Below are 21051 nucleotides of genomic sequence, written 5' to 3' on the forward strand. Positions count from 1 at the left end.
GAGGAGCTTCTTCATAAAGTTGCACCTTTGATTATGAAACAAAATACTCATCTTAGAAAAAATATCCCACCAGCAGAGAGATTATCTCTTACCGTATCCACAGGACACCCGCGGAACATTACAAATTACAACTAAACTATCACGTGATCGGAAACTGTATTTCTATTGGTTTCGACTTTGAGTCGGTGAGTCGAGAAATAGACCAAAGTCTAAAATGCGAGTCGGCCGACCAGTCAGTCGGCGCTTCGTTGTGATTGGCTAGATGTGAGCCGGCAGTCGCGATCGGCAGTCGGGTCGGCCTTCGCAGTCGGTAGTCTGATACGGGCTTAAGGACCAGTCTGTCCAGACTCTTATAAAGGGACTCTAGGTATGAGCACACCTTTCTTTCTTTCTTTACACCATGCTTTACACCATGCCGTATTCCACCAGGGGCCCGATTCTCAAATGCCCGATCTACAATAGCTGTAGTAAGCCTCAAGCTGTAAGAAATTGACCAATTACAGGCGAATGTGAGGAGAATAATCGACTGTGATTGGTCAATTTCTTACATCTTGAGGCTTACTACAGCTTACTACAGCTATTGTAGATCGGGCATAACGAGAAACGTATGCGTAAACTCTGCTCTAACAGAAAAGCTGCAAACTTATTGGCTAAAAACTGTGCGATAGCTAATCACGTTGCAGCCTTTCTGTTAGAGCAGAGTTTGCGCATACGTTTCTCGTTAGAGAATCGGGCCCCAGCACACCAGCCAGCTCCACATTTATTTGCTTTTTATCTGTTTCTATCAGCGTATAGATATGTGTAGATAAAGATTTTTAAAGGATTTTTTATGTAATTTATCATATAAAAGTCAGTATGCAGGTCTCCGCACCGAATAACATAAAGATTTACAATCTTAGCGCTGGAAAATCTCTCCCCGAGGTAAAAGCTCCTCTACACATGCAAGATCGAGTTGGGTTTTAGGTTAAGCGTAACATCTCAATGTGTATTCTTGTTCTTTACAGTGGTTATCGGAGCGAAAAAGAAGAAGTTTATCGAAGAAGAATGTCGGTAAGAATTATATATTGATTTATGAGAATAGTAAATACTCAGTTTACGGATGTGCATTTAAATTTTGACGAATATAAGCTTGTTTTTTTAAACTGAATTGAAACTTTGCAATTAATTAGTTAATTATGTCTAACTTAAAATCATTTTATTTGATTAATAATCACACCTTTTTTGTGAAAAAAGAGTATATATTTATATTTTTATCCATATATTTTATATTTACATAATATATTTTTATTAAAATCTAAATAAAGGTCTGTGGGCATAATATTTATGGCTCTTGTTTTTTTCCAAATATATATCCAATGTTGATATTATATTAATATCTAATGCTATCATCTAATGTTAGATATACGACGACGTATCGAACTTATACAAGACTTTGATATGCCCGGCGTAAGCACGTCTATTAGGGTTTCTAAAGATGAACAGTACATATTCGCAACGGGAATTTATAAACCACGTGTGAAATGTTTTGACGTACATAATTTGGCATTGAAATTTGAGAGATGTTTCGATTCCGAAGTAGTTACCTTTGAAACAATATCGGACGACTATAGCAAAGTAAGTATCATTGTTGAACAAAGATCTATAAAACAGTTTGTACAAGGTACGTAGACTCACAAGAAAAGGCTCATAATTGAACTTCACCGATTTCGATGAAACAGATAGGATTTATAGAGAAAGTACAGAGAATGTAATGATACCTCTATTTAGGTGCAGACAGTCAACCATTTTCAAAATATTTTAATAATAAATTTAGTAGCATCTTTAGAGTAAAGTGAATACACTCTAATGGATACTCACACACTTATGAGTATTTGTGGGATAGTGAATATGGTAACCGCTTCATAATTTGTAGACTTTATATCATGACTATTTATATTAGAATTTATATAATTTAAATTTTTTATTTAAAATTATATATTTTAACAATAATTATTTTTATTATAAAACATAATAAAAAAAAAATTAATTAATTTCGGGGTTCAAACTCGAATCTAAAAATTATGAGGCAGTTACCATATCCACTACATCACAAAAACTCATATGTGAGTGTCCTAATAAATTCTAATAAAGACACGTTACTAAATTTATTATTAAAATATATCGAAAACGGTTGACCATCTGCACACAAATAAGAGTATTTTATATTGAAAAGAATTTTCTTTGTAAATCCTGCTATCGAAATCAATGGAGTTCAGTTTTCAGCCTTCCCTTGTCAGTCAATTGCATCTTAAGTTTTTAGTTATTATTTATATTGTTAAAATAATGTGTATGGATCGATTGGAATTAGAAGAATTTTATTAATTTTATCGTGTTTTTTTTTTAGATAATATTTTTGCAATGCGATCGCAGCGTTGAATTTCACGCTGCTCATGGGAAATATTATAAGCTCAGAGTGCCAAACTTTGGAAGGGATCTGAAATATCACTATCCATCATGCGATATTTTTATCGTAGGCGATAGGTCAGTTCTAAAAGTCTCAGATTGCATAGCTCATTTGCTATGATCATTATTCAAATAAATTCATATTACAAAAATATGTACATATATATCTAAAACCACAGAAAATTGTTATAACATTATGACATGTTTTTGCAGTAATAAGATGTACAGAATAAATCTTGAACGCGGCCAATTTTTGCAACCGTTCGAAACGGAAGGGACATCGTTAAATAAATGTGAGATAAATCCGTTGCATCATTTACTCACGGTCGGCACTCAAGAGGGAAAAATTGAAGCTTGGGATCCGAGAGTGAGGAATAGAGTGGGTATACTCGATTGCGCCTTGCACTGCATCACTCAAGAAAAGTAAGACATAAAAGCGGAATTTCTACTTCTTATTGGATTCTATCTTCTAGATTTATACAATTGACTTTTTTCCATCAGTTTGAAGACAGTCCCTGCAATTACTGCCTTGAAATTTCAAGGAGGATTGAATTTGGGAGTTGGCACATCAACAGGACATGTATTTTTATATGATATAAGATCGAATAAACCGTTTTTAACTAAGGACCATATGTACGGATTACCGATCAAGTGCATAGATTTCCACCAAAAGATGGATCTCGTTTACTCTATGGATAGTTCTATTACGAAAATATGGGAAAGGGATAGCGTGAGTAAAGTTTACTATTTCTGAAAGTTAAGCTTTATATATCGTAGTCAAAATGTAATAAAATAATATATTTTGTCCTACAAATTACAATCTTATGGAATTATTTTTTCTTTCTTCAGGGTAAACTTTACACTTCCATAGAGGCTCAACACAACTTCAATGATTTGTCTGTCATACCGAACAGCGGTATGCTACTGATGGCTAATGAAACTACGAAAATGCAAATTTATTACATCCCTAGTCTTGGCCCTGCCCCTTATTGGTGCAGTTTCCTCGACAATCTTACAGAGGAATTGGAAGAGCTGAATTATGACATCATCTACGATGATTACAAATTTGTAACCGATAAGGAATTGGACGAATTAGGTCTTTCGCATCTGAAGGGCACTAATCTACTGAAGGCTTATATGCACGGTTACTTTATGGACATGCGATTATACAGAAAAGCAAGGGATGTAATGAAACCGTTTGAATTCGAAGAATATAAGAAGAGGAGAATTCGCGATAAGATTAAAGAGGAGACCGTCAGCAGAGTACAGGTATCTTTCGATTTGATTTTATCATTAGTTAATATATCAAGTTCTATTTTCTATTGTATTTGTATATAATACTTTAAAAATTATTACTTTATTAATTTACTTTTTTTTTAACAGGTGCAAAAGTTGCCAAGTGTAAATCAGGAGCTGGCATTGAAATTAATGGAGAATGCAAATGTTAATAACAAAAAGAAACAAACGTCTTCTAATCTGCTGAAAGACGAACGATTTAAAGCTCTCTTTAACAATCCTGATTTCCAAGTCGATAAAGACTCTGAGGAGTATTCTTTATTGAATCCTGTTATTTCTCAACTTGCTAAAAGTAAAGCTAAGAAATTGCAACAGCGGTTGGCGCAAGAAGAAGAAGAAGCTCAAAATAAACCTGATGAGGATGCGCCGAAAGGTAAAACGAAAAGATTTAAAGTAATGCTTTTCTTTCAGTGGACAAGTCTTTTGCATATATAAAAAAAATTCTTATATATATTTTTCTTTTAAAGACAATAGCTCAGATGAAAGTTTCGTTCATGATAGCTCTGACGACGATAGCTCAGACGATGAGAAACCGTGGGCTAAAGAAGTTCGAAAGAATTATCGGTTAATCAAGAAAAACGAAAGAGAGAAGGAACAGGAGAACGAGGATGACGATAATCTGATTGCGAGAAATGAGCCGAGGATGAACGAGATTAAACGTGAGGTGAAATTCGAGGAAGGTGGGCCTGAAAGGAAAAAACGAAACAAGTAAATACTATACTTACTTTGATTTTGAGCCACTATTTCCAATGTTTGTTAATTTTTAACCGACCATTAACTATCGAAATAGCCAACTCCTATTGGCTATTTTGAGAAGTTAATGGTCGGTAAGTAGTTAACAGATGTAGGAAATAGTGGCTCTAAGTATTACTCGTTTTGGATTTCGAATCATTTAAAATCGTGTTGTAATGTTCCATAGAGCAACGTTTGGCGAAAGATTGGAGAATGAAGAGACGCATAATATTAAAGTATCCGGTTCGCGCGGCAGTAGGGAGATGACTTTTGTTATTGGAAAGGTATATCTACTGACATTTAATTTGATTACAGATCAAAATGTACTTTATATTTATTGTCTTTTATTTGTTTTATTTTTTTATAGAAAAAACGCGCAGAAGTAAAACGTCGTAGAACAGAGTACAACGTGTTACGACCCGCAGGAAGTATTTTAAAGAAGAAACGTTAATTTACACATTTACTAATGTTAATATGTAAAAATGTTAATTTATTAATACCTTTGTATTATAAAATATTGTAAATATAAAAATTTTTTATTCACTTGTTGCTTTGCTCTATAATCCGCACCGTGTTCTTGCACAAATGCAATGATTTGCCTTAACCGCGATGCACGCGGATATCTCTGAGCAAAGGTGAAATGTCATCTCGGAGCTGATATGATTTATATTCATATGTTAGGGTGAGCCACATGTCAAACTATTGATATAAATATTTTCTTCTGAAGTTCCGAAAGCAGTGTACTCCTTGGCCAAGGAGTTCCAAATGGCGTCGGTGAGTTACTATTATTTTAATTGATAAATCGACTTTTTCACAAATCCGGTTACAGCAGATTGTACAAGTCTTATTATTACAACTTTGCACGTTAGATGTTATATCAAATTGAAATATTGCTTTCTCTTTTTCCTAATGTACCAACTTGTTAGCCTTGAAGTTTAATATTGAGTTATAGAATCTTGTTTGGATTTAGATATAAACAAGTATTAAGCAATCAAATTATCTTACGAGTATTACCTTTAAAATGTACTCGATATAATTATTTACCTATATAGAAGAGCGCAATATATACAAAATTGATTTCTCTGATCATAATTTATATTCTCTGACGTTATTGAATTAATATGGTAATTCTCTCATGATATTTTTATAAAGTTTATATTTTAATGTGTGTTTGCCTGTGTGTCCATTAATATCTTAGAAGTACAATTGATACATACATATATAAACGTATGCATACGTATATATATGTGTATAATTAGTATAATACATTTTTTCTCTAATTATAAGATATTTATTGAAATTAATAAAATAAAATGTATATAAATAATCACTTTGTCTATATAACTTATACAATAACGAGACGAAATTAATGTAATAAAATTATTTGCAGATTGACTGTAATAATAAATCCAAAAATAATAAAGATTTACCTCAACAAAATCATGAAGAGTATACGGAGGTACCATCTATATTAACGAGTATAACGACAACTTTTCAAAGCACTGATGTAAGTTGATATTTGTAGTTACAATAACAATTTTTAATAAACAATGGACAATTCGGGATCTTATTATTTAGATTTTACAATACGTAACATGGAGTTTTATGCAATCTCAAGTTAAAACCGATTTGTCTGTTGCGTAGCAAGTGGGTGAAATTACTGAGGATTATGAGAACTTCATTAGTACATCAGCTGTACTTCATTATTGTAAACATAAAATACTGAGGCCTTATCTGAGGCTATTGGGAGTAATGGGACTGAGACCAACTAGCAGCGATGATTCCGATCATTTTTTACGATGTTCCATTTTAGCAAATTTTCATACTGTGCAAGTTACTATATTTATGTGTATTGGATATATTTTACAATATATGGCTTGCTTCAGGTAATTTATTATCCTATTTTTACATGCGTTATGTATCATAAGAATAATATAAAAAGTGGAAGATATAAAAGAAATTATTTATATATAATATATATATATATATATATATATATATATATTTATATTTATACAAAATATTTAAAAAAATTTGACTTACACCACTCTGGTTTTTACCCCTCCATATATATATATTTTTTTCTTCTATATCTTTCACTTTGTATTATATATATTATATATAATACAATATAATATAATATAATATATATATATATGTATAACATATATTATCTATTATATATTATACAGGGTGTCTCTCCAATTTTAAAGTTTACAGTGCTATATCTCACGAACTGATGATTTCATTAAAAAATGTTTCAGACAAAACTTGCATGGTTTAAAGGAGGACACATGATCCAGATGTGAGTTATGTCGTAGATATCTTAATTCATTTTCACGAAATTTTAAAGACGACTAATTTCTTAAACAGAACTTGATTTTTTCCTTGAGATAGAAGTTGTAGATCTTGAGACGTTTTCAAAACACTATAATAAAGCTCTCTTTTGTTAAGAATTTTCTGAGGTATTTTAAATTTGTCATATTTTAAAATAATATTTTTAATATAAAATATGAAATATCTCGGAAAATACTCACGTTTCGATGACTTTAGTTTCATACTTTTATACGTAGAATAACGAAAGAAATCGAATAATATTAATTTTTATATTTGCAATTTTGCAAAATTGAATGCGTCTACAAAATGCAATCAAATTTTTTAAAATAATTGTTTCTGTTTTTTTTTCAACAATCGATTTCTTTTATTATTCTACATGCAACTTTTGTCTGAAACATTTTTCAATAAAATCATCGGTTCGCGAGATATAGCACTGTAAATTTTGAAATTGGACACTATGTATGTGTATATTATATATAAAATGTAAAAAAAATTTTTATTGATATAAAATATACACATATTTCTTTTGTATCTCAATACTTTATTATTAACTTATATTTAATTTATGAGTGCTGTAATAAGATACACGTACTTGCCGTCGTTTTTAGGAGAGATCGAGGATTCTGTTACAAAATATTAGCCTTGGAAAAAAACGCGTTGGACGTCGGGGAACAGACGCAAGAACCGTCTTGCTATGGAAACGTGATATTCAGCTACTTAATCCCAAGTGTATTACATTTAGCAGCCTATTTGTACACAATATATCTATTTCGCGTCAAGGAAAACGAGCAGCTGCAGAATCTGATGGAGAGAGCGTTTCTGCTCTCTTCGAATCCGATAAATCGTGGTAATCAGAAGCGCCTTGTGCATATACTTTGGCTGTTCATAGCGTTGAGCATCGTATGGATGATCATGGCACTGGTTACAGTGAACATTCAGATGGCGGAAAGAAATATTGTATTTCAGTGGATGGAAAACAGGTAGCTACGCATTATTAATGTGTAAACGTGCATGAGAATGGAAACTATTGATTCGGGAGGACAAAAATAAATTAAAGTATTCACATTTTATCCCGTAGTCCGTATCAGGTGAAGATAATGTTGAAGGTATTCCTAATCGTCTGCACTTTATGGCACGACATGGTTCAGGGAACCATTATAACAAGCTACTGTCTGCAAGGACAGCTACTGATGTCGCATCTTTACTTTCTACGCGGCAAGTTGCTCCAACATATTCTACTGCCCATCGATTGGATGAGGGTCTGTGATCCATATGTTACAACAATCTTTTACTTTACATCTGAAAAAAGAAATAAATAAATATCAAAATTTTGAGGCCAACAGGAGTCGAAGACACAAATGTATGTGCGATAAAATGATTATATCTTTTTCTTTATGCATTATAATTGAAGGAGTCTCCAATTCGACTCCTTGTGCGCACAAGATTCCTCAGTGCCTTGAAACCGGCCTCGACCTGACGTTCTACATTATTGTAATGTCAAATATAATTCCTAATGTTTTACGTTTAACGAATTAATGTCCACGTTATAGCCGTCGATTGAAGAATGAATCTTAAAAATCAAAACTGGTTTCAAAATATTGAGAAATCTTCTGCACAAGAAATTAAATTGAGGACTGGTAGAAGTAAGCATAAAGGAAAAAAAACGATACTCATTTTATCATATTAGGCTCAACCTTGAATCGAATTTTGTAGTTGGTGTATAAATAAGCTGTTTATTATTTATTTTGATCTAATTTTGTTCTTATTCGTTTATTCTATCAACAAATTTCCCTTCGTTTGTGGATCGCAGGACATCGATGAGTTCAAGAAGCTGCTGAAATACTTCAACGACGAATTAGGACCAGCTGTCTGCATTTACACTATAGTCAATCTGTCCTGGGCGGCTGCGGGTATCGTGTGGTTGTTTCAATACTACGTCAACGACGGGGATAACAATCCTGTTACGTATATCAACGTAATAAACGTTATATTGTGGATTCTGATTTCGGTCGCTCCGTTTATACAGGTATATTACCGTCGCGTCGTCGTGTCGCATCATTTCTCTTTCCGATTGATTCATTAATATATCTTCCTTTCAGGCTGCTCGTTTAACGAATGCCTGCTCCACGATCCGGGCTGTGGGACATGAGATACGTATACGGCCATTCGTATATCAAACTACTCCGGGTGAGGATCTCGATAGCATATTGTTGTATACGTCCTCGTTAAAGATGTGCGCCAGGCTGTTCAGGCTACCTATCAAGGGTAGATATTTATGTCTTTTGTTAACTATCGGCAGTATTTCTATTCTCACTTTAGGGCAGTGTCGGTTTTCCTCATGATTATAGTGGTACTTTAGTCAAGGCTGTGCTGCATAAATGCATCGAGAATTTTTTTTTAGTATACGATAGTTTCGTACAATCGTTTACGTATAGAATGTATTAGCTATAGTCATATTAAGTTATTTAAGTTCGACCTTTTTTTAAGTTTATGGTATAGGCAATGTATAGATAATTGTAGCACACCAAAAAATGCGCGATACATTATTAAAGATTCAAGCGAGAAAATTTTGTTAATAAAGACTCTTACGTAGCTATATGCGCTTCTGTTTATATTTTCTATAATGACGTTTCATATGTAATGTTTTAATAAAAAACGACAGTCGAGAATGATAGCTGAATGATATTGAAAAAGGTATTTTATTCGCTTCTTATTATCACCCAATACATTACACTCTCCAGTAATGGCAGTAATATTGCAACATCCTGTAATTATAATTCGCATTGTTAACTTACTTGCAAACTATGTAAACCTACAAATGTTCAATAAACATCTTATACAGAAATTCTATGTTTATTGCGTTTAGAAGCTATAGGTATAAATGCAAAAATCACCATTGTTAATATAATACTAATTACATCCTTCATAACAGAGAAATAAATATGCGAAAAAATATGCAGGTATTCACTTTAATAATTGAAGAAAACTACAGATTGATATTGTCGAGTTACTTTTTTTATTATTATTATTATTATTATTAAATTAATTTATGGAACGACTTCGGTGACGTATAAGTTTAAAAGTTTTGTAAATTTATTGAATAAAAATGGTTAGCACTTTATCAAATTAATATATTTTACACATAGTTGTCTTATATAATTATACCATATACACATGAGTTTCAAAAACTTCGCAAAAATTCTTGGCGATGTTCTAAGGTATCACATCTCGATGTTCAAAATTCGAGATGCGAGAAACGATCATAGAAATTATAAATAAGATAACGATCGATTTCAACACACAGATTGTTAAGATTACTGAACGAGACAATGATATCAAAGACGTATTAATAGGGAGGCTTCTATAAATAAATATGAAACGAGTCTTTTGACAGTGAATTTTGCGTCCTTATTAATAAAGCATAGTCTGTGATATCAATAAATTTGAAAGATATCGGGAAATAGATGTACTTAATAAATATTATTGTTTTAATAAGAGTTCGTTATTCTAATATACATCCATAATTTTAGCATTTACAGGAATTACTTAATTTTGACTAAATAGCGCATGATATTGACACTTTATGGTACTGCCTTTAGAGTATTAAACGTTGTAGTAGCACCTGCATAGTGTTTCACCTCACCAATGAGTCTACTTTTAGTGATATTCGCGTAATTTTTTTAATGTCTCGCATTGACAATATTATACATACTTAAATTTTGTAAAAAAAAAAGCCGTTACAATAAGATTTACGATGGACGAAGTAAGGGATAACACGGTAAGTATCAACAAAATTTGTTTCGAAAGTTGTAAATTGTGTAAATCCCAAGTTCACAGATGCACTTTCTCGTTATTAACTCAGTGATGTGGAATGTGAAAGTTATACATGACTCTTGATCAATTTATTCAGATAACGTATTTAACAACGTATCAAGATATACGTAGTGAGACCGTTTGATCTGCAATTACACAAACGTACAGTCTACAATCACTGGAAGTCAATAGCAATTATCGTTTTATTCAATTTGAAAAATGTATTATTAGTTCAACTCACTTATCCACGAATTTGATATCCCAAATTATTTTTATAAATTGCACAAGTAAATATTATATCAAAATAGTTTTATTTCTAATCACAAGAGTTTCCGCGTCGAACCCTGGATTAATTGCAAGTGACGATAAGTAAAACAATGAATCAAATGAAAATTTTCAGCCAGATCTATATAGGAAGATACTGTGAATTATATTAAGATAAGCTACTTACAATACATCACTATCATTTAATCATATAAAAAAAATAGTATGAATGATGGTAATTGAAATATTGCGAGATTATGATATTTATAAACAGAGAAATTTCGTTAATTACAGAATATTATGATAAAAAGAAACGAATTGTTCTTAGTTCAATGGACTATTCTTATGATGTTTCAGCTGCCTCTAGCTTCTGTTGAGGACGATCCCTCACCTCGTTGAATTTTTAACCACTCAACAAATTCGTCAAGCATTACTGGCCCTATAAAAGGATCGTATGTTAAGTACAATACTATGTATGTAAACTAATCCACTAAGTTTTTCATTAGAATCAATATAAATGTTTCCTCCTGTGCACTTACACGCTCCGTCTAAATCATAATTAGATAAGTCATGATTGATTGTACGTGAAAATTCTAATATGTTGCACCATTGATCTTTATTGATCACTTTGTACTTTGATTGATCTAGGAACTGAGCAAACTGCGTAAACAATGGCCAATGTTTTCCCAAAAGCAGTTGTAACATTACTCTTGCCGTTTCCATGTCCATGCTACGCTGATCTTTGTCCTGTAAGTTTAAGCGAAATCATCAAAGGCTATAGACAAAAGCGTTTTGATGTCTACACCCATGTACGTGTATATCCGAACACTGTTAATATAGATAACGTCGCACATACTCTAGCGAAATCGTAAGCATATCTGTAGATTCCCTTAAATGTATATGCGTCGTTTAATTGATTCCTTAGGTACTCAAGCTTCTGTTGTATTTTACTAATCGAGTCGCACTGCAGCTCCGAGAATCCTTTAAGCCATTCGCTCAGTGTGAAGAAGCCCATTTGACGGGCGTTCATCCTGTATGCGAGAACGAGCATCACTACATTTTCAGGTTCTACACCGATATCCTCACAAAACTTTTCCATTCCTTCGGGTCCAAGAGTATCCACATCATCTGGTGAGGTGTATTCCCTGAACCAGGTGATGCAACGTTTTTGGGAAAATGTTGACGCATTGGATATATCGTCAGATTTTGTATATCGTCTGGCACTGCAACAATATTATTCGTATATTGAAAACAAAATAAAAACTTCTTTTATTTAACTCAATAATGGATTGAGTTAATATATACGTGACAATTAAGAAAGTACTGTATTAAAAAGACACTGGATACAGTCAAAGTTAAGATCGCCTTTAATATTATTAATTTTTCTTATTCCATAACATAATGATAGAATATTGTTAGACATAATTCAACAAATATCAGCATATATATATATATATATATATATATATATATATATATATATACTGTTATTATAAAATATGGTTTCAAACCTAGAGGTATGTCTTAACCGTTTTGAAGGATGCCTAGGTAAATTTTCTTCATGTGCACCAGATACTGACATATCAATGGGAGTATGATTGTGGTTTGTGCTGGAAGGTCCTCTTCGCTTGCTACGTGGCATCCCTCTGTTCACTAGAATAAAAGTTTTTACTCAAGCCATGTTCCTCTCTTAAATTAACGCTTAAGAAACGCTTAGCTTCATTGTTTCCATTGTAAATATCTCTTGATGATAATATAAGTATAATACATTCTTTACAACAAAATTATCTTTATATATATATATATATATTATAATTTTGTTGTATGTATTAAAAAAATATAGCTCATTTGCTACATTACAACAATAGCACAACTTACAAACAGTTATCTTTGAATTGTTTACTCAAAAGAATGGTGAGAACTTAATACATTGAATCAAAAACTAATATATAGCTAGATACTTTTATTCCTCAACACAATCACCTATTACGTCAAAATCGCATTTAAAAATAATATTACAAAATTTTAGTAATTTAAAATATTCAACTCATTTTCTAGAAAACTTTGTTTTTTTTTTTAGTTATGTTATTGTTGCAGGAAATGACCAATATATAGATACTTAAAATATATTTATTTTACATACAGTGTCCCATAATTCGAGGTCCATACATTAAGGGCGTATTATTGAAGTCATTTAGAAGTTATTTAGAGTTGAAATTGTTTAATAAACATATGTCTGTAAATGCTTCCTAACAGAACTACAACCATTGAAAGTTGATGTGAATATTTGAGAAAGGAAAGAAAAAAGAAATTTAATTTAACTTATATATTTACAAATGTATTACAAATTCTGTTCAAAATTATCTTCTGCAGATTCCATACAAAGTCTTGCCCTGCGTAAAAGTGATCTAACAGCTCGCTCCGCCATGCCAGGAGAATTTCTTACTTGCGTTGCTGCATCCATAATTCTGTTCACAAGTTCATCCCTATTGCGAGATTGTTCTGCATAAACTATTGACTTCATATGCCCTCAAAGAAAGTAGTCTGGAGGTATTTATTTGAAAATGTTTCAAATATTCACATCAACGTTCAATGGTTGTAGAAAGCATTTACGGGTATATGTGTTTATTAAACAATTTCAATTCTAAATGACTTCAATAACATATCCTTAATGTATGGACATCGAATCATGTGGGACACCCTATATACATAGGTATATAATATATATATATATATATATATATATATATATATATATATATATATCATACTATTATATATAAAACCCGACTCTGTTTGTCTGTCTGTCCGTCCGTCCGTCTGTCCGCGAACTACTCATTCGTTAGTGGACCGAATTTTTACCAAGGGTACATGAAATAGGGGTAGAATTTCCCGGGGAGTGCTATAGGGTGTATAGTTTATTGCTACCGATTTTCTGGAAAGCAATTTTTTCAATTTTTTTAATTTTTTGAGAAATAATCGGCCGAATCTCGAAGAATTATATATGAAACAGGGGTAAAATTTTCCGACGAGTGCTATAAAGTATATAATTTTTCGTTACCGATCTTTTTGGAAACCGGTACGGAAATTTTTTCAATTTTTCGGGAATTAATTGACCCAATCTTAAAGAATTGTATATGAAGTAAGGGTAGATCAAGAGACACGGTAGTGTCTCGCGCCAAGTACATATATAAAACCCGACTCTGTTTGTCTGTCTGTCCGTCCGTCCGTCTGTCCGCGAACTACTCATTCGTTAGTGGACCGAATTTTTACCAAGGGTACATGAAATAGGGGTAGAATTTCCCGGGGAGTGCTATAGGGTGTATAGTTTATTGCTACCGATTTTCTGGAAACCAATTTTTTCAATTTTTTTAATTTTTTGAGAAATAATCGGCCGAATCTCGAAGAATTATATATGAAACAGGGGTAAAATTTTCCGACGAGTGCTATAAAGTATATAATTTTTCGTTACCGATCTTTTTGGAAACCGGTACGGAAATTTTTTCAATTTTTCGGGAATTAATTGACCCAATCTTAAAGAATTGTATATGAAGTAAGGGTAGAATTTTACGGGGAGCGCCATGATGTGTATAGTTTTTGTTACCGATATTTCTGGAAACCGGTTTTTTTTAATGTTTCCAATTTTTCGGGAAATAATTGATTGAATCTCAAAGAATTGTATATGAAGTAGGGGTAAAATTTCCCGAGGAGTGCTATAAAGTGTACTATTTTTGTTACCGATCTTTTTGGAAACCGGTTCCAAATGACCGAAACTCAAAAAATTGTACATAAAGTAGGGGTTGCATTTTCCGGGAAGTGCTATAAAGTATATAATTTTTCGTTACCGATGTTTTTGGAAACCGTTATCAAAAGTTGGACAAATTTTTCAAGAAATAATTAATCGAATTTTAAAGAATTGTATATAAAACAGAAGTAAAATTTCCCGGGGAGTGCTATAAACTGTATATTTTTTCGTTACCGATTTTTTTGAGAACCGGTTTAATTGAAAGTAGTATTTTTAAATTTACAGCATTTTAGAGAGAAAGAGAGAGAGAGAAAGAGAGAGAGAGAGAGAGAGAGAGGGGAGGGAGAGGAAGGAGAGGGAGAGAGAGAGAGAGAGAGAGAGAGGGAGGGAGAGGGAGAGAGAGAGAGACTATTTGCGTGTCTTATTACATATGTTCTCCGGGGCGAAGCCCGGGTAACCAGCTAGTATATATGTATATATATAATGTACTTTATTACAATAAATAAATTGTGTGTAATATACCAGCAGTAAATGTGATTAAAAATTGGCAAATTATCAACCATGAGCATTAAGCTCATGTTTCAACAACAATACTTGCTGATACAACTTGACAGTAAAATAATTAGAATAGAATCTACGTTTCATAGATTCTGCTTGGTTTCTGTCGGCAAATGTCAAACTGTGTAGCAAGTATGTCAAAGTTTGATTTCTGCCATCATATTTTATCAGCAAACCTTACTACTGCCGGTATTCTACCAACAATGTTGTATATGCCAGATCCTGTATCAAATCTGTAGCCTTTTTGCCGACAAAATTTGTAGCAGATACTTTGCAGAATTTGTTTTTGACAGACTTGGCTGTTGCATATATGTATGTGTGTATGCATGTTTTTTTTTGTTTAGGATATTTTCAATTCGAAGAAGTTACGTGGCACATGAATTCAAACTTTCTTTTTTCGTTATTATGTTATATTCTCTTGCCTCTATATATAAATAACAGTAGTGCCAATACTTCTAAAACCATCATATATGAGAAACTTTACTGTGTGTTTCAACTATTGAATACAGTATTATTTGTTTTTAATCATTTTCAAAGGAAAAATTCCATTTAGAGAATAAAATAGAAGAAAAAATAGAGAATTTTATTAGCACCACTATTGTTTTTCTTAGGAAGGTAGTAAAGTAATGCTTCCAAACTTTTGAACAGTAGTATGTGTGTGTGTTGTGCGTGCGTGCGTGTGTGTATACAGACAGGATAATATAATATAATACATAGGCCTGTTTTTTTTAGCTGAGCTTCTTTCATGGTTCATCTTTCCTCTTTTCCTTTTCACGTTGGATAGAAAAAAAAGAAAATATGAGCTGTGCAAGAAGTTCAGCTAAAAAGAATAGGCCTTATGTAGATTTACTCGCTAGATTCACATAATAAATCAACTGTTTGAAAATACTCGTAGAGCATTAAACGCAACTTACGCTAGGCGAAGGAAACGCCGAGGGAGGGACGCGTTAAAAGGAAAACGAGATGACATTGAGAATAATGTAATCTCATCGTAGTGCAAATGATTGTATGCGCGCATACGATTAAGCGAGAGTATATGTATATATCTCGCAAATAATAGATACGCGTTATTTCCGGAAAGTCGATGTCCATGTTACCGATAAGCGCACGTGACGAGAGACGTCGATTTTTCCGAGGGAGCGATAAAGCGTGAAATAATGGGGAAAAATGCGAAAGAGAGATCGACATATAATTAATACGCAGGGAGCGCAGGGCTGGCGGGGTGCAGCGCGAGAGCGTGCATCTCGTGCGAGCGAGACAAATTTTTAATATTCTTACCACGAGCGACAAGAACGCTCGTTATCAAACGGGTTAGACGGAAATCTCGAAGCCGAATACCGAGCTCGAGGGCGGTCGAGGGAACAACGTAACTGAGTTTTTTTTCGTCGTTAAACTGACATCTCTCCCTCTCTGCTATGCGCCTGAGACAGAGAAAGAGATACAGAGAGGGGGGGGGAAGAAAGAGATCGCGCGAACAAGTTATCGCGATTATGCGAGGTTAGGGCCGACAATTAAATTCACGTATCACGCAATCGGTCGGTCTCGCAATTCCACCTGCAGAAGATCCGGCGTGACGGCGGAATCGAGAAAAGGGATTCGTGTGCGCGTCGCTCCGCTCGCGCTCGCTCGACCAAGATCGCGAGAGACGCGGAGCGTTGATAAAGCTCGCTGAATATACGTAAACGGTAACGACCGTCGCACTTCGAGCGAGCGTGCGTACGTATATACGTGCAAGTCGCGTGAGTCACGTCGTAATATTAGCCGCGAGCTCTTCGTCTCTCGCGGAACGTCTCGGCGGCTTGGTCGCTCCTACGACGACCTATACGAGTGACGATACTGACGATCGCACGATGTCGCGAGGGCGAGGTATCCCACGGAACTCACTCTCACAGGCATCCCGTCGTCCCCTCGGTCCCCTTACCTTTTTCCGCAAATCGCTAAAAAAACTCGTTTACTTCCCGGGGAACTGGGAAGTTATCACTCTCCGTCGTGTCACTCCGTCAAGACACCATGCGTCGAGATCATCGAGTTTTTACGTCCACGGACTGCCGCGGGGCGTGCGAACAGACCGAACAGTATCGATCATAGTGCCATCGACAGTGTATACGTCCGATCGATCGGTTAATTTAAATCCGGTATCTCGATATCGTACCCAAAATACCGCACGGTCAGAGATCCTCTTGCAGAACCTACGGCCCGTTTTATTTCGTTTTAATACCGTTTTCACAGACGGCATGCCTTTCCCCCACCCTCCTACCTTGACAAGGATGCCACAACGCGCCAATGTTTTCTCACTATATAGTCACTATTTTCTTAGGCCGGTATTTATAAATAGTCTCCTGGGTAGCGATCATGTAACTTTTTTCCTAGAGCGGAAACGTGAAAAGTGAAAACTTTTATGTAACTATCTCTTTCTATTGGTGTTGAATAGAAAGAGATAAACTTTTCACTTTTCACATTTCCGTCCTAGGGGAAAAGATACATGATCGATCCCCTGGGCTGCGTTCCAAAATTCACTCTAGTTAACTGAAATGCTTACGTGACGTAAACGTAAACGTAAACGTAAACGTAAAAATTTACTAAAGTATGTATGATTTCATTGGTCGAAATCTAGTAAATGTGTTCACTTTTGTAATTTTTATTTTGTTTTAAGAACCGTAATCGACCCTCTGGGCTGCGTTCCAAAATTTACTCTAGTTAACTAAAATGCTACAGTGTACGTGACGTAAACTATAGATTTTAGTTACCCAGAGTGAATTTTGGAACGCAACCCTGGGGGCCTATTACTTTATCTTTTCACGAGGTAAAAATGCGAAAAGTGAACAGATTTACTAGATTTCGACCAATGAAATCGTAGATACTCTAGTGAATTCTTTTACTTTTCGCATTTTTATCTTGTGAAAAGTACGTAATAGACCCCCTTGTATCTTGGGACGAGGTGAAAATTACAAAAGTGAAGAAATTTACTAGAGAATCTACAATTTTATTTGTCGAAATCTAGTAAATCTGTTCACTTTTGTAATTTTCACCTCGTCTCAAAATATCGACCCCACATTTTTCAACTATAAACGTTATCAAGTCCTTGATTCAAGTTCTCGAATAGAAGTATACCTTGACACAGTATAACCATACCCAGTAGCGACACTCAGCCGTCCGACCCGGAATAAAATTTTAGTGCGCATGTGCGAGTCCGTACATCTCACAACATGGTTGCGCCCAGTTGCGTCTCGAACATCGTAGGTAACCTCAACCTCCACAGTTTTATGACATATTTTTTATTTGAATAAATTGTGTTTTTTTATTAGTGATAAGAAAATTCCGGGTGTGACGTGCTACATTAAAATGAAGTTAATGAAGAGAGGTGGATATAGTTGTGCCATGAAGAATTGTTCAAATATTTCTGGGCGTGAATCTGGTCCCAGTTTTTTTCGTTTTCCAAAAGACCCAGATAGGTAAAAATAATTTCCATTAGCGGATTTGTTAATTGAATTATATATCAAGTGTTTTTTCATTAATATTTTATACAAAACATCTTTCAGAGCAAAATTGTGGTTGGAAAAATGTGGTCGCGAAATTAACACGTCACCAGAAAATTTATATAAAAATTACAAAGTTTGTGGTGATCATTTTAAATCGTCGATGTTTTTAAACGATTTGAAAAACAGACTTCAACCACATGCAATCCCCGAACAAATGGAAAATGATAAATCTTTTGAATTATCAAGTGAAAACAACGCAACATTTAATTTGAGTGATGATTCTGAGGAAAATACAGTAATATCAGGTAAGCAGTTTTGAACTCTGTGTGTGTGTGTGTGTGTGTGTGTGTGTGTATGGTTGGAAATATCAAAAATTTTGTGAACATAATTACTATATTTCAGTTGAGTGTGATATCATTAAATCTAACTATGATAAGCAACAATTGGAATTATTTGAAACTGGCTTTTCAGACAAAGTTGAATGTCAGTCAATATTAGGTAATAATTTTAGTTCAATATAGAATTAACTAATGCTAGTAACATGAAATTTTTGTGAATTAGAAAATAAAATTGATGTATGGTTATTATAATTTATATATTCGTTCTTTCTTTGTAATGAATGGAATATAATCATTAATTTTTTAAGTTTCATAAGTGATGTAGTATTTTTAAATATTATAGTTAACGACCATCATGGGCAATATGAACATGAGCAAGTGGAATCAGTGTCACATCAGTATGCTCAAACAGAGCTACAATATTTGGATCAATATGCTCAAACAGAACCACAACAGTTGCATCAATATAGTCAAACAGAGCCAAAATTTTCTAATCATTCCCCGCGCAAAAGAATTTTGAGAGGCAGAATTGAAGCGTTACATCGAGAAATTCAAAAATTAAAACAACAATTAGAACGACAGAAAAATAAGATACAAACTTCAAAAATAAGACAAAAAATGTCCTTGAATGAATATTGTGAAGCTACAGACGAATTTCTACCACCAGAGATTGCAAATTTTGTAAAAACTCAAGTACGTCTTAGTAGATATAAGTCAGCCAAAGGACGAAAATATTCGCTTCCATTTAAAAAGTTTTGTTTAGATATATTGTTTTCTGGGGGAGGCAGAATTTATAATTCTTTTGCACAAAAATTTATCCTTCCCAGTGTAAGAACCTTACAACGCATGATTGAACATTTGAAAATTACTCCAGGTTTGCATGATTTTGTTTTCGATGTTTCGAAAAAAAAGTTACAGGCTTCTTCGTCACCTCTCGAGAAGTATTGCATTTTATGCATTGATGAAGCATCAATTAAAGCAAATCTGTATTATAATATAAGTCAGGATGAAGTCATTGGATTTGAAGACTTGGGTGATGGTAAATCATATCTTCCAGCATGTAATGTTGCAGTTTTAATGATCAGAGGGATTTGCAACAATTGGAAACAACCTTTGGCTTACTTCTTTCTTCATTCTTCATTTTCTGCTAGGAAATTAACAACCATTATTCCTCAAGCAATTACAAAACTGCAAAATGCGGGGTTTATAGTAGTAGCGTTTGTTTCAGACATGGGAGGGAATTTTAAATTAACCGCTAAATACTTAGGTGTGACAGAGAACAATCCATTTTTTTTTGTTAATAACGAGCGAATCTCACATCTTTTTGATTCACCTCATATAATTAAAGCTGTCAGGAATAATTTCCATGACAATATTATTGAGTATGACTCTAAACCTATATCTTGGAAGTGCGTTGATGATTTATTTCAACAAGATCAAACTAGGCAATTTCGACTTGCACCTAAACTCACTGATAAGCATATGAAATTTTCAAATTTCGATAAAATGAAAGTATATTTGGCTACACAAATTTTGAGTTTTACAGTGAGTAGTAGCTTGAGGAAAATGGTAATTTCTGGAGCTTTTAAACCTGCGGTTGCTCCAATTGCACTTAGAACAGCAGATTTTATCCAAAATATGAACGATTACTTTGATCTATTCAATTCATCTTCGGTTCAACATCCATCACAATTTAAACAAGCTTTTCGGGGAGCGCAATATCAATTAGAATTTCTTTCAAAAATTGAAGATTATTTATCCAAAATAACGATATTTAATAAAACTGGTGTTAATATTTCTAATAAAGTTCAAGTTTTCAAATGCATGAAACACAATATAAATTCTCTTCTTCAAATGTGGGAACATTTGCAAAATGTGTTTCCAGAAATGCAATTTCTATTATTACGCCGTTTTACTCAGGACTGTTTGGAACACTTTTTTTCGGCTATTCGAGGATTGAACGGCAATGTTATTAATCCTACCCCAGTTTTTCAGTTTTTTTATTCATTCAGAAAAATTTTTTCTATGAAATATTGTACTGCTGAAA

The 21051-nt window shown here is 33.6% G+C and overlaps 3 protein-coding genes across 10 annotated transcripts; 2 read left to right on the forward strand and 1 right to left on the reverse strand.

The window, feature by feature from the left end:
• The first annotated feature begins 715 nt into the window (after positions 1-715).
• On the forward strand, positions 716-5013 carry LOC143908436 (nucleolar protein 10-like). The gene is made up of 11 exons (XM_077426100.1): positions 716-921; positions 1005-1050; positions 1400-1614; positions 2384-2520; positions 2656-2865; positions 2944-3172; positions 3292-3711; positions 3826-4111; positions 4206-4446; positions 4658-4754; positions 4838-5013. Exons 1-11 carry the CDS (start codon positions 856-858, stop codon positions 4919-4921), a joined length of 2031 nt encoding a protein of 676 aa, XP_077282226.1. The 5' UTR covers positions 716-855; the 3' UTR covers positions 4922-5013.
• A 93-nt stretch (positions 5014-5106) lies between these two features.
• On the forward strand, positions 5107-9653 carry LOC143908438 (uncharacterized). Of its 3 annotated transcripts, XM_077426104.1 has the most exons (7): positions 5107-5244; positions 5861-5977; positions 6115-6356; positions 7416-7787; positions 7886-8066; positions 8618-8833; positions 8907-9653. In XM_077426104.1, the coding sequence occupies exons 1-7, from the start codon at positions 5236-5238 to the stop codon at positions 9147-9149; spliced, it is 1380 nt and encodes a 459-aa protein (XP_077282230.1). In that variant the 5' UTR covers positions 5107-5235; the 3' UTR covers positions 9150-9653. The 3 variants fall into 3 exon arrangements, with proteins under 3 accessions (XP_077282230.1, XP_077282231.1, XP_077282232.1); XM_077426105.1 differs by lacking the exon at positions 5107-5244 and having other exon boundaries at positions 6119-6356; XM_077426106.1 differs by lacking the exons at positions 5107-5244; positions 5861-5977 and adding an exon at positions 6735-6775 and having other exon boundaries at positions 6108-6356.
• Positions 9654-9800: 147 nt separating this feature from the next.
• Positions 9801-17451, reverse strand: Sccro4 (DCN1-like protein SCCRO4). Of its 6 annotated transcripts, none has more exons than XM_077426111.1 (5): positions 17109-17451; positions 12414-12537; positions 11741-12107; positions 11424-11631; positions 9801-11323 (listed from the first exon to the last, which is right to left on the reverse strand). In XM_077426111.1, exons 2-5 carry the CDS (start codon positions 12524-12526, stop codon positions 11238-11240), a joined length of 774 nt encoding a protein of 257 aa, XP_077282237.1. In that variant the 5' UTR covers positions 12527-12537; positions 17109-17451; the 3' UTR covers positions 9801-11237. The 6 variants fall into 6 exon arrangements, with proteins under 6 accessions (XP_077282237.1, XP_077282233.1, XP_077282238.1 ...); XM_077426107.1 differs by having other exon boundaries at positions 12396-12537; positions 17109-17448; XM_077426112.1 differs by lacking the exon at positions 17109-17451 and adding an exon at positions 16742-17080.
• Positions 17452-21051: the final 3600 nt, after the last annotated feature.

The sequence above is a fragment of the Temnothorax americanus genome, unplaced genomic scaffold (genome assembly GCF_048541705.1).
Source record: "Temnothorax americanus isolate GAGA-0224 unplaced genomic scaffold, ASM4854170v1 Scaffold95, whole genome shotgun sequence".
Taxonomy (NCBI): Eukaryota; Metazoa; Arthropoda; class Insecta; order Hymenoptera; family Formicidae; genus Temnothorax; species Temnothorax americanus.